Below are 18,625 nucleotides of genomic sequence, written 5' to 3'. Positions count from 1 at the left end.
TTTATATATGCAACATTATTATAGTAGAGTAGTCTTGTGCTATACCTAGGAGCGATAGTATGGGGTATAGAGGGAGGTACCCAAGCGAATAATGTAATAATGCCATGGACCATAGTTAATAAGTAAAGTGGTTAACCCACATCATGTAACGGACCACAAGCAGTTAGCAATAATGTGATAATCCCATGGTATTAGATAGATGGTATTAAGGGAACTGTAGTAATGACCCATGGTATTGTATGGGGTATAAAGGGAGGTACCCAAGGGAATAATGTAATAATGGGATGGACCATATTAATAAATAAAGTGGTTAACCTATATCATGTAAGGGACCACAAGTAGTTAGAAATAATGTGATAAGCCCATGCTATTAGATAGATGGTATTGAGAGAACCATGGTAATGACCCACGGTATTATATGTATGAGGCCTATATAGAGGCTAAAGATTCCCCAGTGAGAGATGTCGAGGAATATTGTAAGGACAAGCAAATGGCTTGTGGAGTGTTCTCCATCCTTAAGGAGTGAATGTATGGTGTTACCCTACCTCAAGGATTTTGATACTAATAAAGATCTGAAGTTTATCTACTTATCTCTTGTTATTTATGGGTACATTTTCTTTATCATATATTTGCAGGTCAAATCTATTACAAGTGGTATTAGAGCATTTTCTTGGGTAAAGCGAAGAATTTTTCTATTTTTTGCAGGAAATTTTTTGGGGCGATCAGTTTATAGATTAGATCTATACGTTCGAGTGCAAAATTTGCAGAATCTAATTGAAAAACTAGATTCTTTGTGAAAAAATATCCAATTTAAAAAAAATTGGCTGAATCAGAGTCCAAATGAGGGAGATATCATTGATTTAAAAATCAATTGTGTTGCAAAAATTTTATGACAAAAATTCGTGGACGGTGGATATAGAGTTAACCTTTTGTCATTTTTCTAGGGAATTTTGAGAAACTAATTACTGATATGAGATCATCTTGAAAAATTATGCAATTTCAGAAAATAAATCGGTCGAATCGAAGTCCAGATGAGGGAGATATCACTGATTTAAAATCATCTCTTTTTTCAGAAATTTTTGTGACAACGGGACAGTTGTTATGCAAATCTGAAATTCCAACACCTAGATCAAGATTTCTAACACATGGGAAGATGCATAATGGCTGTTTGATTTCCGAAAATAGATCATAATAAGGATTCTGAAAAATATTAGGCAAACTATGGCCACTATAAATTTTATCCAAGTCATTTTTTTTCAAAACCCTCTTCGTGGTTTCTAGCAAGATGTTTTTTTTAGGCAAAGATGATGGCCCTATTATTGAAGAATTCACAAGTAGTGAAAAAGAACTATATGGGAAAGGGTGGAAAAATTTAGTCTGTCTCGGTTTGGAGGATGAGGCTACCAAATGGTTTGATCACTTGATAGTAAGAAGTTGTACACAATTTCAATGAAGAGTTTGAGAAAGTCTTTTTAGAGAAATGGTCTCATGCTAGAAGATAACAGAATGAGACATGTAAGGGGTTATTTTATGTTGAATACAAATAGTGGATATAAAATTTCGAAATAACCAAAAAGCTCAATTCAAGTGATGTCCTTGTAATAAACCCAAATCTAGTGAAATATGTGTTACTGGTATCTCCTTATTACAGATTCATGAATGTATTTAGAAGGAGAAGATCATTGTGTCTATAAATCCCAGTTGCAAGAAAAATCTTATAAATGTTAGTTTGGAAAAAAAATTGCAAGTTCGAACAAAACACATGGAAAGCACACAAGTTGATAATGAGGATGTGCAAGTTTATAAAGATTTGCAGATTTCTATGGACAAGTATGTATTGCATTCTGATTTTTATGCTCCAGATATGGCTAATGTGGATGTTGTTTTGGGATACTCTTGGATGGAATCTGTTGGTACTATCAATATTAATGTGCAGAAGAAATTTCTGAAGCTCTGGTATAAAAATAAGAAATTACATTACAAGATATTTCCATTAATAAATAGGTAGATTCCAAGGAGGATGAAGCAAAGACTATGCAGGCAGAAGCACAAAGCTCTAATGACATTGACACATCAGATGATGAGCCTTTGGTGATCAGAAACCAAACACAAACATCAAATCAAATATCAGAATAAAGAACCAGACACCACTCATGCACCAATAGTAGATGAATTCAAGAAATATATTCCATTAGTTAAAGCTTTAGCCTATCACCACCCGCATCACCCAATGAGACAACAACCTAAAAGATGACAACGAATCAACAACAAGGACAACGACCCCTACATGATAGATAGAGAGGGGTAACGATCCACCCACAACACACCAACATAGAAGAGCTGCCACGGTCAACTTCCATCTCAAGTGAGGGAGGCACCAGCTAGATCGAGGGTTCACCTTTCTCTTGGATGGCTAGATGCACATGCATGCTACCTGTGGACTACTCTTTTGAGCAGATCTTGTTATTTGTTTTCTTCTTATGTTTCGGGGATGAAACAGGGGGGATAGTATGGGGTACAAAGGGAGGTACTGTTAAGTTATGGTATGTTCTATGCTTATAACAGTTTACTTCTTTTTCTTATTATATTCCACCAATTAGCAATCAAATGTACATAAAGTAAAGTGCAGATAGAACATTAAACGATCGACAGAAAACAAGCCAAGACAAGAGACACAAGATGTGGCGGCTAGCCAGGGACAAACCACACAATGTGTGGGGAAACCCTTTGATCAATTCTTCTTTTATCTTCAATAATTCAACAGAGAGAAATAGCACAATAAATCTGATTCATATCAGTAGTAGCAAACCCTAGATCAGTAGCATCAGCATTAGCGGCTTCATTATCAAACTAGGGCATACCATATCTCACAAACTGATAGTCGGATTGACTTCATTCCACCACCAAAAGTTTCAGATTTCAGAGGAGGTTCAGATGAACCTACAGCGCAATTCAGATGAGGAGATATTCTAGGCCACGCAAGTCAATCTTTACTTCTGCAGTTGCAGCTTCAGTTTCAGCAATTTCTGTCTTCAAACTAGGGCAGTAGATATCTTGCAAATCGTTCGTCGGATCGACTTCATTCCACCACCAAAAGTTGTGGCTTTCAAAGGAGGTTCAGATGAACCTACAACGCAGTTCCAAAGAGGAGATCTTCTAGGCCACGCAAGTCAATCTTTACTTCTGCAGTTGTAGCTTCAAATTCAACAGCTTCTGGCTTCACATGTGTGAGAGAGAGAGACCCATTTCAGCGCAGTAGAGAAGAGACTCATATCTGCTCAGTAGAGAGAGAGAGATGTCATGAGATGAGTGAGTCCAAATGAGGAAAAGTCCTCTTATATTTATACACAACGTTGGTGGGTGAATAGATGCGACCGTTGGGCTTCTGAGCCTACATGAGTTGTAGGTCGGCTTGATAATAATTCCATAATCAAAATAAATTCATATCTCCATGAATACTTATCGGAATTGGATGATCTTTATATCAATCCTACACCTCTCGACGAGAGGAATCTAGTAAACATATTATTAGCCATGAATAAGATGACCCACATGAAGTTTTGCCCTGGTTGCCAATTTTAACACTCCCTCTCAACCATGGAGAACTTCATCTGCAATCTGTCTATCGGTCATTACTATTCATCCTTCACTACAACAAAACCAGCGATTTGCGCCAAATTTAGCGCCAGATTTTAGTGCATTTTTTTTGTAATTGTGATGAGCAACCTGGCGCTAAATCTGGCTCTATTGTACAATTTTTAAAGCGTCCTTTTTTGCACCTGATTTTGCATCCTTTTTCACGCTAGATTTTGCATCATTTTTTACACCAAACTATGCATCATTTTTTGCGTCAAATTTTGAACCAAGATTTGCATCTTATTTTGACAGGTTTTTCTTCTAGTTTTGTGTCATTTTTTGCATCTATTTTTCATTCTCTTTTGCTTCCTATTTTGTGTCATTCTTTGCTTCCATTTTTGCACCATCATTTGCATCAAGTTTACACTGTATTTTGAATCCAATTTAACGTCTTTTTATGCATCCATTTTGTGTCAGTTTTTGCATCTAGTCTTATGCCAGGTTTTGTATCTAGTCTTACACTAGTTTTTGCTTCTATTTTTGCACCAGCTTTGGTGCCTATCTTTGCACCATGTGTTGAGTTTGATTTAGCACCAAATTTTGCATCCATTTTTGTGCCCATTTTTGCATCTTTTTTTGGACCATTTTTTACATCCACATTTACGTTTGATTTGTCTCTATTTTTCCCATCTCATTTTGCACCATATTTTGCGTCATTTGTTTCATCCAATTTTGCATCATTTTTAACACCATCTCTTGCATCTAATGTTACATCATTTTGAGCATCCAAATTTGCATTTATATTTGCATCTTATGTTGAGTCATGTGTTGTGTCCACCTTTGCATCTTATTTTGTGTCTAATGGTACATTCAATTTAGAGCCATTTTTTACATCTACTTTTGTATTTGTTTTTGCACCAAATTTTGCATCCAATTTTAAGCTATTTTATGCCCCTTTTTGCACCATTTTTTGTGTCTACTTGTGTCCAATGTTGCACCATTATTTACACCGACTTTTTCATCCAATTTTGCATTTTTTTGGTGTCTAGTTTTACATCATTTTCACCATCCAAATTTGCATCTTTTTTTGCCTCATTTTGTGTCCACATTTGCATATAATTTTGTGTCTGAGTTCGAGCCTAAATTTGCATGTGATTAGGAATCATTTTTTACATCCAATATGGCATCCTTGGTTTCACCTTTTTTCAGCCCCATTTTGCATCTTGTTTTATGTCTTTCTTACATCTTTTTTTTTTCCTTTTTTGCACCCAAGTTTGCATCCCAAATTTACACCATTATTTGCATCATCATTTGGCATATTAATTTGTAACGTTTTTTGCTTCTTTTTAACGCTCAACTTTGCATCTTATTTTACATCTAGTTGTTGTCTTTTTTGCATCTAATTTGGTGCCCATTTATGTGTCCTTGTTATTGCCCAATTTGATATCCTTTTGTATGCCATGTTTTGTTCCCTTCTTTGTGTCAACTATTGCACAATTTTTCACTTCTCATTTAAAACACTTTGTATGTCAATTGTTTGCATTTTGTATTAATTCCTAGTTTAACATCCAATTTTACTTTCAATTTTGCATCCATGGTTACATCCGCATTTGACTTCTTATATAAAGTATATTTTTCTTTACATATATGACCCCCTTTATAGATTCATAGTGAAATATATGATAGTTTCTAAATATCATTAAAGCAGATATCACAATTCAAAATCATTTGTAAAGAAATTTAAGAGAAATTGACAACATCCATCCAAAAAAATAACAATGTGTCATTAACAATTTTCAAAACATGTATAAAATAGCAACATAATACTAATAAAATCAGTATTATTTTTAATCAAAACAAGTAAAATTCAAATATGATTAACAAATCAAAATATTTCATGAATATCGTTATTCTACGATAAATTAACAACATACATAAATCAAACTCATCGTATGATTACAAAATCAAAATGTCTCATTGATATAGGGTAAATTCACAACACCCATCTAAACATAACAATGTCATTCTACACAATAATTTCTTCATAAAAAACAATGCATGTGCATGCCTAGCTACCACCACAAAGATCATCCTCATGATCATCTTGACCATCCTCATTACTTTGATCCACATCATCACCAACACCGCAACTATCATCATCATCTCCTCCTTCACCACCATCATCCTCATCCTCATCCTCATCATCTCCTGATATATGTTGAACATAATTTGGATCATCGTCTTGGCAATCATTACCTATAGCATTCTGACAAAAAAAATCAATATTACATGTTAGTATTAATTACATAACACAACACATGTTTTTGTTATACAATGCTAACCATAAAATGAGGTAAGATATACTAGCATTTGCACCAGATGTTGCAAAGGAAACGCCGTAAGGCATAAATTGAAAAATACAAATACAAGAAAAGAATACTTTGATAAAGAATAAAAATATATTGAATGCTCAAATCAATGCCCCATTAACTGGAAGCATTTAGTAGACATATCTAATGCAGAGACAAGCAAAAATATATAATTCTTCAAATTCTAGATGGATGCAATCACTTAGTAATGCCATGTTGAGAACCTTCCTCTACTTGTAATATCCTCTATCAGGGGCAACCTTCACGCCTCTACCTTATATCAACACTGACGAAGTTAGCAATCCCATTGGCCCATCCTATTTATCTGTCAAGTTTGAAGCATAAGGCAAGTGACTGGACACTGGTATTATACAATAAGCTGAAACCTAAACTGAACTTCCCCCATGGGCATGACGGACAAGAGATGGGGCTTTTCTTAAATAGAAGAGATAGGGCAATCTTTACATCCCTACCTCATCAACACTGATGAAGTTAGCAATCCCATTGGCCTATCCTATTTACCTGTCAAGTTTGAAACATACGGCAAGAGACTGGACACTGGCCAATCCTATCAGATATCCCTCTATCAAAGCAACATTCTAATGGCCCCTGCTACAATTATACAATATCTAGAGAGCATCATTAGAAACATCCTTTGGAGAGATAAAAATGAAAACAAGTGGCCTCTACTCCATTGGAAATGGGTGGCATTTCTTAAAGAAGGTACGAGGGACAGAATGCAAGATCTTTTTAGCAAGGTCCCCTATACGAAAATCTATTGATACTATTGATGGAAACACACTTTGGAATAAATCAATTAGAAGTATCTGGTGTGAGGCAAAAAATAGAAGAGATAATCAAGAAAATATGTATGCCTAAAGGTTGTATAATCTACAACGATGTGCTTCAAAGTAAAATTTTATCTAAGGTAAACACAGAAGTTTCAATTCATACAAAATTAACTATCAAATTGTTTTGTTTAGACTCTTAGAGCTAACTTTAAGTTTTAACAGCAGAAGATCAGACAGACCAGTAGTTTAGGAACTTTGCACTCCTCACCATTTTTGTATACTTATGGAGAAATTATAGATGTGTCAGATGGATGAATATGTTTCTGAAAGCATCATTTTGCAAACATGAAAATTCTCCTCTGCGTAAACAAATAAAAGCTGAAAAAAGAGAAGAAACCAAAAAAGGGGTAGAAGTATAGGCCAACCCAATGTGAAATTTCAATATAACCTTCTCTAACCTTGTCTAATTTCTAAACAACACATTTAACTAGTCATTGATGTCATGTTTCCTCTTTGATGCTTTACATCAAATTAACTTCATCTAACCCCAGCAAGGTAGATGTGCCTACCACACCACTTCATGAGAATGTGTACACAGTTGTACGTCCCTTCATTATCTCAGATGATGCTTTTACTATCCACCAAACTCCTCGCATGAGAAAAGCAATCTTTGCAAGGTCTCAGTTCAGATTTGGGAAGCTTTGCAAAGGCACATTGTGTTGTTTCATGATGGTAAATGTTATTCATGAATGGCAATTTCTATCTGATTATGCTGAATCCAGGGCATCCTCTGTTATTCCTTGCTGCTTTATGGTTTTTCTGGTTTTGTTTATGGTGGTGTGAGGCTTTGTCGAGGTGTGGTGTGAGAGAGGGACCAGACCATCTTGGGCTACCCTCCTCTTGGGATCAGCTCCTACTCAGGTCTCTTTATTTTCTTCCTCTCGTCAAGTCCTTACCCCTTAGTTGGCCGGGGCACGCACTTCTGAGGTGGATTCTATCTGCAGCAGGGCCTCCTCAGGGCATACATAACCCCGAAAGCTCATCAATTGCCGTGTGAGTTGGAACTAGCATTTGAGGGTGGGAAAATGGCAATGGAAATTTGAGAGGTATCACTGCTTCATTGCTGGAAGGTCATCTATCAAGAGTAGATGTACCAGTCCCATTACAACTAGACAGCTGCAGGGAAGGGTACTCCTTTCCAAAAATGACACTAAAAACAAAATTCTGATGATGATGAACATGATGCAGTTGGAATTTAAAGCCATGGACAAGCATTTGACAAGGATAAAAGCAGTCTTACTGCATGGCAAAGGCCCAACTCATCTAGATAGTCCAGGTGATCAAGCACCCATAGATGTGGAGGTTTCCACCTCCTAGTCTCCTCATGAAAATTTATGTTTTCTATCTTTACTATTATAGTAGGATTATGTGTTATATTTTGTGGCTGTTAAGCCAAGGCACTGTAGGCTTTTTTAGAACTCAGTATATTTTTTTAAAATGTATATTTTTGGACAGCAGACCTCCTGTATTGCCAATGGTCCGGTTTCCATAGTGGCAGACCAGAGGCATACAGAAGGTTGGATCATATGTGATCATCAACAGTTAATAAAAGGCCTTTAAATTACCTCCCCACCCCCTCCCAAAAATAAAAAATAAAAATCATCTATAAAGTTTAGAAACTCAATTATTGAGAAGATTTTTCGGCATAAATCACATCATAAATCATTTGTCGACGCGTTCCAAACCAACAAGTGTGGTTCATCGTTAGGACAAGTTGAAGATCCAGACCATGGCAGATTATTTTCCAACTAGCAAAATTAAATCACAACTAGGTTATTATCCAGCTAAGATTAATCAGAAATCAATTTTTTAAAAGTATGTTCTTATCAAGCCCAAATTTAATCAAACTTCAAAAGTATGTTCTTATCAAGCCCAAATTTAATCAAACTTCAATTATACCCTGAAGATGAGCTCTGCAGTGTGGTAAAAAAATTGAGGAATAATCTACTCCAACACAGCTCTCCTCTTGAATAAAATAATGTCCAGCTACCTGAGCTTTAAAGTCATTCTAACCTTTTGTATGGAAGATTTATAGAATTCATTTCCATTTTAGTTATAGAAAATCCCAATAAAGATAGTGATTGATTTCATGTTTGTACATATGTAATGAACACTTAGCACAATAGTATAGCTCAGTTTTCCCAACCCTTTCTACATAAGGCATAATACCCAGGGAGGTTACAGGATCTATTCCCAAGTAGTTCTGTCCAGTTACCAGCTGGTATTTCAACTAGAAGTCAATTCCATTCCTCACCCAGAAAAAAAATACAGGGAAAGGAGGGAGAAAGGGGGATTCCATCACTCTGACAATGTACCAACTTCCTCACTTGGAACAGTTAATATGTGGGCAAGTTAAGGGAACATCTTTCTCTGGGAAAATTAATATAAACAATTACTGATGCAGTTACCTCCTTATAATGGCATAAATAAAAATTTTGTTGAATTAATGTTTGTAAGGAATTATCTTTGTAAGGTTCCAATTTTGATGTACGGGCAGAATAAATTATAAACCTATCCATCAACCAAATGAGTCTTGCAAAAAGAAAGAGATAAAGAGAAACTATTCACAAAACTTACCTTTAGCATTTGATGGCCTCCACTATCACTGGTGCTGAAAAGTTGCAACATCGGTGTTTCCTTTTGCGAAGGAGAGTGAGTAATTTCATTGCCTTTCTCAAAATTTGATAAATCACCCTCCCAGTCCTGTAGTAGTCACAAAGAAACATCTTAATATAATGAGGCATTTTCCAAACAAAACCTTTTTAAAAATGGTGCATTGGATAAGGTAGCCTACGTCAGAACACTATATAGGTCATAGAGGGAAGACCTGTAGCTGCTCTCGGATGGTAGGCACAACCTTATGCAAACTGTCAAAACAGCATGGCACACTTCCCGACTTCACATCATTGTATGTCGAATCTATGCTTCGAATAAGACACGGTAGCTCTTTTGAAGATACCAAAACACTTAATACCTACAGATGAAAACAAAATATTACATTAGAATACAACAGACTTTAACAAATTATAAAACCAGTTTTCTGGAAAAGCAAAGAATAGAGGTAACACTGCAAAGGACACGTTCAGAAAAAGATGTTATTGCCATTACATATCTCAGTTCTAATGATACAATGAAATACGCATGGAAATTCAACTGTGAATAACCACAGTCCACCCTTTTGAATCCCATTTGATATACTTGTCAAAAAATACATTAACAAACAAAATTATACATGTACTATGAACTCCAGTATAAACTGACATAAATCTCAACCAAATACCAAACCTGTTGAAAATTAAAGTGATCATGAATATACAATGAAAATGCACGAATGTAAATTGGATTTCAAGTATTGTTTCTATCTGGATAAAAGAAACAAATTAGAAATAATAACCACCAACTGCTACCGTTATCAAAGAAGTGAACTTGTTAGAAGATCAAGCTAAAACAGTGAAATATTGAAATCCAGGAACATTTTCAATAAGACATTAAAAAACAATCATCAAACATGGTAGGAAACGCAAGGTTTCAGGCAAGACCACTGCCCACCCAACCATGATCCACCTAAGTAACATTGAGTTGCACTCACTTCTTATGTGACTTGAGAATGGATTACGAATGCCGACTATTGGCATATCAACATTATCCAGACAGTTATAGGGAAAGATTTGAGAAACTTAGGACTTCAATTTTCTTTGAAAGCAACAGACTTACTACACACATTCAGGACATTTTTTGGTCAGAAAATCATTATGATTTACCAGCATGGATCCATCTTAAGCACGGATTCACATAAGTTATTGATATAGATCTTCAAGTCTTACTACACACATTCAGGACATTTTTTGGTCAGAAAAGCATTATGATTTACCAGCATGGATCCATCTTAAGCACGGATTCACATAAGTTGATATTCACACAAGTTATTAATATAGATCTTCAAGTAATTTATTTATATAAAGTGTTAACTTATTTTTTGAAAAGTATAAGGTTTAAACATCTTACTCGCATAATTTTTTTTACTTCTAATTACTTTACATGAAATTATATTATAGGTCAAATGGAAAACTAATTAAACATGTATAGCATATTCTTTTTTTCTTTTTTATTATAGCCAACATTACTTTTCTATTTAGAGAATATTTTATTTTTATTTTAAGAGGGACACATGTCAACTCTAGAGTCCAAGTTGAGCACGGACATACTTACACATCACGTTCACACTGGGCTGTAAAATGAGCCTCCTAGCCCAATTATACTATAAAGACAGCAAACATGATCACTCCCAATTTGTGTTGAGAACCCTTGACAGTGCATAAGAATATACCAAAAAACATTTTCTTCAAAATTGCATAGTCAAACCAGGTTTGGGTTGGGATCACAAGTTTGTCCATATCCATTCAATATCTATGCCCATTATACAAAGTTAGCGAAGTACCTATCAGATGTAAAATGCAAAACTCAGTCCTTCTTTGCAGAACTCGTCCAAAACATGAAGCATATAAATTGCTCGCTGAATTATCAAATAGAAGTAACTTCAGTGCAATGACATCAGGCTGAATTTACCCATTGTTTCTCGAGCAATAGACATGATAATTTATGGAAATGACCCTCCACAAAAGACTGTAAATAGATGGTGTGCTTAGCTATTTGATTGGAAATCTTGTCTACAACTATTTAAACTACAATGAATTTGTCAACATAAAATAATAAGTTGGATAGGTATTTTTCAGACACAAAGCATTTGAGATCCAAAAAATAGAAGCTAATCTAAATGTCTCTAATTTAAACCACAGACAATTATTTGTTTGTTGAATTAACAACCAAATTAAGTTTCAATAACACGACATAATTTTCACATACAAAGCATTTGAGTGCAAAATAAGAAAGATAGTTTAAACGCCTATAAAATAAACCAAGGACATTTTTTGTCTGTTAAACTAATAAACGATTATATCAAATTCAAGCCTACATTTACATGCATGAAGACTGCTCATAACTTAATGTATCAGGAATGGATCATTTGTTGTTAATGTTGAATTTTTCTGTTAATATAGCACTGACAGCAAGGCAAATTCAATATTTAAAAGGCAACAATCTACATTCGGATCTGGACAACACTTTTTCTCCTTTCCTGCTATGTGATTATTCCCATGCAAGAGGAAGTTCCAACTAATTGATTTTCACACTTCCAAAAGTAAATTCCTCATGTCTAAATTTTCTAGATACAAAACCTAGGTATAATAATCCTAATTGTTGATCCTACCTTGAAATAAGTACCTTTAATCCACCATTGGATCTTGCTTTAAATAAACATGGGGTCTTTCTTGAAGTGTCAAAGTTTATTCATCTATTCCTTGCTATTATCAATAAGACATAATAGAGTAAAGGAAAGAGCAATGCACCTTGTGAGTCATCTGAAGAACTGCCTTGGTATTGATGTGCACGAACTTGTGGGCAAATACAAGAAACTAAACAACAAGAGAGCTATAAAAAGGATAATTAGCCAGAACATAGTTTTGCCAATGATCATTATATCCATAACAACTTTCTTTCGTGCTTCTTTTTACTAATGATCCCACAGAATCAGTACCAGTCTTTTTCTTTTGAAGCAAGCTACCTGAAAGTGGAGACAATCGTTGATCCCTATCCCTAAGCATCTTATTCTCTACCTCCAAATAATGATCCTCTTCGAGAGCGGGCATCATTTTGCCTTCTTCACCAATATTCCAAGGCTGTAAATAATCCAACCATAGATCAATAATGGGTGTAGCCTTCTTCAGACAAGCACCTACTGGCCAATAACTGAAAGCTCGTAATATAAACCTATACAAAGGCCTCTGTAACAGAAGGGACCATGTAGCAGGCACAACCAAACTACTCCGTGGCAAGGAAAATGACCTCAATCTCAAGGTATCCATTTGTGATGCAGCTCTCCATCCAGAATTCAACTCTTCTTGAGGACAACACAAAGTACTGCTTACATAATTGACCAGTATTTTCACAGCCTCTGTGATTTCTACACTGGGGAGACCATACCTATGATATCGATTATTAACAGGTAACAAAATACCAAAAGACTGGCAAACCCGTGAAGGTAAGGGCGAAAAATCGTCATTCACTAACCAAAACTGTACAAAGGTATGAACAACAAACTCGGCGCGAGAAAATATCGATGGATTCTCCTCGAAAAAATGATGTACAGACACACTGGGAGCACAAAAATCAGATATAGGAACAAATTTGTGTAGATACAAATTCAGAAGATGCAAATAAGGGCTAGAATTGAACTTCACAGGCCTTCCATTGTCATGGCTACCGTGCAAACTATGCAGAGAAGACGCCCATTTCTCGAAACGAGACCGGGAAGCCTTCTTAAACCCCAATTTCATTTCATCCGAATCCGAACGATGCATAATATCATTATCTTTGCATACAGCGTAATAAGCAAACCAAAACATAAAATACTCAAATGCATTCAACTGCACCTGAATCCTCCTCCATGGCAGTCCTCCTTCAATCGATCTTTAAATAAAGCAGGGCAGACTTCAGATAAGATATACAAACCCCTCTCCGACTGAACCATGTGACGAATCCACGCCGGAAGGCGCTCGGATGGAAACACATAGCGAACCACATTTTCCTCGTCTGCGGCAAAGATTGACGAAAACAAAGCTCCAGACGGCGAGAGAAGATTTACGACCGCATTCGCGGAATGCTCAGAGGTCTGCGCGATCCATCCACCAATGCCGGACGGCTGTAAGACCTCCTCGAAGCCGAAGATCTTGCGGAGCAGAACGGGGAAGCATGTTATTTAAAAATGCCTGGTCTGATCCCAGCTGTGCCTATCGATGAAGGATTCCACGACCCGGCATGAATTCAAAATATCAGACGATGATGAGGAAGCATTCAATAACAGCAAACTTAATTCTTGGGCTTCGAAAGAGAAATCTGTCGAAGGTGAAGAAGACACAGCCATTGCACCTCAATTTTACAGTCTCTCTACTGATCCGGTCGGAGGCTTAAATCCCGAGATAAACCCCTTGAATCTTCCTGAACCCTCATGCAGAACCACTAAACCCTACACTACATCGGATCGCAGCACTCACTGATCTAGTATTATAGGCATTCGAAGGTGGGGATACTCTTCTCTTTATTTCAAAATATTTGCACCGCCTTAAGTAGCTTTTCAACTTTTGCCATTTCCCTTGAAAGACGTTAGTGTGGGGTGGGGAAATTATGTTGTTTTTGAGGAGTTTTTTGGTTTGTGGGGACAGGGCCACTCTTTATGTGACCATCCGGGCAAGCGAGGCGGTAATCTTAAGTTCTTGCAGGGATATCTTATCTCTTATGGATTAATATGATTATTGATACTCTCTTATGAATTACTTACATTAGTGATAAGGATAGGGGATTAAAAATTTAAATATAATAATAAATTATATAAAAATAAATAAAAATTTGATGGGGTGTTGAGATGTGTGTTAGGTTACTGAGCGGATTTGTTATTCCGTTGTCACCACAAACATTAAAGAGAGGGATAGTGTCGCCCACATTTAATGATAATGCACTATTTTAATTTGGAAATCTTTGAAACTTCCTCAATTTCCTACAATTGTTGGGGTCAAATTGATGATATTTGGTGTCAATGTCGTGTTGTCGGGTTATCTATGGGATATTTCCTCTACGGCTTCTATAGTAGTTCCTTAAGCAACGTGGAAGGTCCAAGTTGTTCTTCCATGTTGGTTTGGCCTTCCATCCTTCACTCCATTTCATGAGCTAGACTATCTACATTTTCCAAGTATTGGCAAGGTTGCATGTGGCCTGCATACCCACTGGTGGGAGTACCTGCACTTAAACTCTTCTAGGTTTATGGGAGCTCAACTCCAACAAGTATACTAGTATTGTCTTTGCTCTTAATTTTTTCCACTGGGTCAGCTACATTTATATTACTTTGGTTTGCTTGGTTTAGGATTCTTTGGGGAAGGTTCAACGTGTTATCTAGGGGTGAGGTAGCCTTGTCCTCCTCCTGCCTACGACAATCTTCCTCACATTGTGTCTTGGTTTTACCATTCCTTTGCAACTCCTTTAGCCTTTGGTTTACCTTCCACCTTTATCCCTAAAATCCTTCATTTTGTACATTGTCCATTGGCCTCACTTTGGTTTTCAATCCCCTAAAATCCTTTTTTCTTTCGAGACTTCACCAATTAGGTTCACTCACCTCATTATCACCGTGCCTCAACAATGGATGTGGTCGAGACGTGGCTCTGATGGTTAAGGCCCTTTTGGCAAACCCTGTGCTCAGTTGCAAGCCCTAATTGTTGTTTACCTCTTCAATGCAACTACCCCCTCCGCCTTCCCACGAGAAGTCCAGGATGAAATTGTTAGAAAATCGATAATGGCAGCTTATTGTACTTATTTTCCTTTAACTTGATATTTGCTTGTGAATCTTATTTATCTTCTTTGTGTTCTTTAGTTAAATCTATTCATCAAACAATGTCAAGAACAATAATAACAACAATAGACACATATATTGGCTTTCTTCTTAAAATATGCTTCAAATGATATACAAAGACCCAAACCCTAGACCAATCCTTCTCCTAGTACCAAGTCATCCCTTCCTTAAATCCTTCCTTGATTCTACACCAAAATGTTAGACACTACAACTTTGACCTGCCAGCTTCAATACTGCTACCCAACCTGCAACTTTGACCCTGCAATTTCGACCTTAAAGCTTCCAAGGAAACCCTAGAGCAGCCTCCTCTTGGGACCTTCCTAATAGCAAGACAACTCCTTATGAGTTCTAGATCAAGTATCCTTCCTTCTAGTTACAAGATGGTGCACTTCATCTTCCTACAACTCAGACCTGTAACTTCACTTCTTCCTGCAGCCCAAAAACCCTAGAATTTCGCACGTGTGAGAGAGATAGAGCCCAAAACAAAATATTTATGTCCTTCTTGTGCTTTCTTGGCCTTCACTCTTCTTTTCCTGCTCTTCCCAGCTATAGATCGAACTCTTTCTTGTAGATTGAACTTGTTGAGTGAGTTTTTCCAAATGAGGTTGAATTGCTTCCTTTTATTTCCTTCTCAAGGGGTTGAATTCTCTCCTTTAGGCCGACTTGATTTTCCCAGGGTCGACTTGTACTTTAGGAGCTTCCAGGATTTTCTAAACTCAAAAATAATTATTTTTACAAATATATTTTTGCCCATAAGGGTCTTATAAACATGATGTTGACTCCTTTGACTCGAGACAGTAAATCCTAAGACCTAACAAACCTTATAAGCATGAAGAACATGCTTTACCTAAAACACAATCAATAATGAGCATGAAACCCATGCTTTAATGATAATATATTTTCTTTTCTTTTCTTGTTTGTTACATAGGATACATATTGAAATGAGTACAACAATTATGAAGACCGAAACTAGTTACATTTTCAATAATCCCTCTTAACTAGGGAGGTATTCATAATTGTACACTCAGTACAAAATCATATCTCAAATTGAAGAGTTATCACAAAAAGAGTCAGATTGATAAGCCATATTGTAAGCATCATCATCATGACCAGCATTGTCTCTTAGGCCTAACTAGACAATCTCTTCTTTAATCAAGAGCATTATGTTGGGAGGCTTTACGTGTGATACCGCACTACCTCTACAAGGCACATACCCCATCTGGATGTCTATAAGATATGTCCTATTAGGACTATTCTTATCTTGGATCTCGAATCTTGAGTCCTCAAAGAATATCAGTCCTCTTCGACCACTCTTCACTTGGATACTTATCACATCCTCAAACAGTGTTGGTCCCTTTCCTTTCTTGAATGTAATATCATCAAGGAAACCGCAAATTCTTATCCAATTCTCTGCCATTCTCTCTTCATCGCTTGAAGAGGATAATGTACAAGTGATGTCCCACATCATTCCCTCTCAACCAAAGACAACATCCCTATTCTCCTTTAATCTTGAGAATAACCCCCTCTAAAAAATAGAGGAGATCTAGACTTCCCTTTTATTTGAGAAGTCATCATCACAAGCCTTACAATTTGCCTTCATAAGAGTATTAGCTACCAGTTCTTCATAGTTTTCTGGCTCCCTCTTTCCTCTACATCATCGAGCTTTCTTTCTTTCAAGATATCATGGAGCCACCTTCTCTCTTCAATCTTGTGACAAGTTTCAGGGTACCTTTCTTGCTTATCACTTTCATATTCAACATGAAGGCATTGCATTGAGCTTTCCCAAACTTGAAGCTTGATCATGGCTTCCTTATAAATGTGATATTCTTTAACCTTCAGGTTATCTTATCATACTTCTACCATCCCTTTCCAAATTAACATTTCTTGAACTTACAGCTTTCCAGTACCAAATATTGAGCTTCCCTCAATATTCTTCATCCATACAATTGCACTTGCCTCAACTGCCATCATATATTCCTGTGACATTCTTCCAGGTAGCAAAATAATATGTTAGCCAAATAACCAACAATAATGAAAATTAGACTTGCCTCGTTATGATGACCTTCTCATTCCATCAACATCCTCATGATCCATCTCCATATGAATCTTCCTTCATGCATCAAAGTGCCGAAGGATCAAACTTTATTACCAAGTTACAATTTTTCTTCTAGGGACTAGACTAGATGTTAATCATCGTTATACATATATTTTAGAGAAAGTCTTAAATTATTTACACATCCTTAAGTAAGCCAAATCATATTCCTTTCAAGCATGATATATCCATATACATAAGCATATTTTATGACCAACTTTCTTTCACAAGATTCTATACACAAGAATCTTATCTAGAGTTTTAGATCCAACATGCATTCCTATGCTTTCATCCAATCATTTAGATATTCATATATCTCGCAAAGAGCCTACATCCTAACCATTGCATTCTTTCATCCCTTTACTAGTATTGGTTCCACATTACATGGAATGTCTACTTAACCTTGCCATGATGATTTTTCCAAAGACCTTCAAAAAATGATGGTCTTTCCTGAATCATGATGATTCAACTAAGCAGGATGATATCTTCTAATATAATGTTAGATAATGCTTGGATGGTCAATATGCAAAATGGTTTATCTATCCATCTATCTAGATTATCTCTACAAAGAAACTTAATCATGTAAATTCTATACATGCTACTATCATATGCTTCTTTCTAAGATGTTAAACAAAACATATTATCCTAAAATAAATATTAAACTTCACAGAGAGCCGGACAGTCAGTGAACCTTCTTTAGTAGTAAAGATCCTTCACTTCTTCCTTCTTTGCCTTCTTCTCAGGTTCTCCCATTGCTTCGGCCACATGAGCTTCATTCCTTTCCTTTATCTTATTGTTATGCTAGTTTGGAAAGTCCCTCCTAGAGTGTCCAAATTCGTTACATCCAAAACATTGCGCTTTGGATATGTCTTTCTTCTTGGCCTTGCCAAACTTTCCCTTCTTCAACTTCTTAACTCGGGCTAGAAAGGCTTGAGATTGCCCATCTGATCCAATATCATCCTTGACCTTGATCCTTGATTCTTCCAATATGCATTGCACCCACAACTTATCAAAGGGAGTTGAATCCTTCTTGGAGTAGATGCTTGTTGCAAAGTTGCTCCATTATGGTGGCAATGCATTTAGTATACAGATGGCTACTTCAGAATCAATGATTGGTTCCCCAAGTCCTTACAGATGGCCTCTTAGTTGAGAGATTGTCATGAGGAAGGATGCCACATCCTAATCCTTTGATTTCCTCATTATGTACAACTTGTTCCTTAACAACATATTTTGACCTGTTGTACTGATGTCATCGACGGCCATATGGTAAACCTCTACTCTA

General features: G+C 36.4%; 1 protein-coding gene across 1 annotated transcript; it reads right to left on the bottom strand.

Moving 5' to 3' along the window:
- Nucleotides 1-12,267: 12,267 nt before the first annotated feature.
- LOC149165445 (uncharacterized) lies at nucleotides 12,268-13,775 on the bottom strand. Its single transcript, XM_089429811.1, has 3 exons — nucleotides 13,665-13,775; nucleotides 13,364-13,580; nucleotides 12,268-13,223 (listed from the first exon to the last, which is right to left on the bottom strand). The coding sequence occupies exons 1-3, from the start codon at nucleotides 13,773-13,775 to the stop codon at nucleotides 12,268-12,270; spliced, it is 1,284 nt and encodes a 427-aa protein (XP_089285937.1).
- Between the last annotated feature and the right edge of the window lie 4,850 nt (nucleotides 13,776-18,625).

The sequence above is a fragment of the Pinus tabuliformis genome, chromosome 5_1 (assembly GCF_031772625.1).
Source record: "Pinus tabuliformis cultivar Carrire ecotype Pingquan chromosome 5_1, CPIR1, whole genome shotgun sequence".
NCBI lineage: Eukaryota > Viridiplantae > Streptophyta > Pinopsida > Pinales > Pinaceae > Pinus > Pinus tabuliformis.
Note: the sequence above shows the minus strand (reverse complement) of the source record. Positions and strands in the feature narration are given on the sequence as shown.

Coding starts and splice junctions, on each gene's coding strand:
- LOC149165445 (XM_089429811.1), bottom strand. CDS start 13,775: ATGGCTGTGTCTTCTTCACCTTCGACAGATTTCTCTTTCGAAGCCCAA. Junction 13,581..13,664: donor ATATTTTGAATTCATGCCGG/GTCGTGGAATCC, acceptor CTGCTCCGCAAG/ATCTTCGGCTTCGAGGAGGT. Junction 13,224..13,363: donor CATGGTTCAGTCGGAGAGGG/GTTTGTATATCT, acceptor CTGTATGCAAAG/ATAATGATATTATGCATCGT.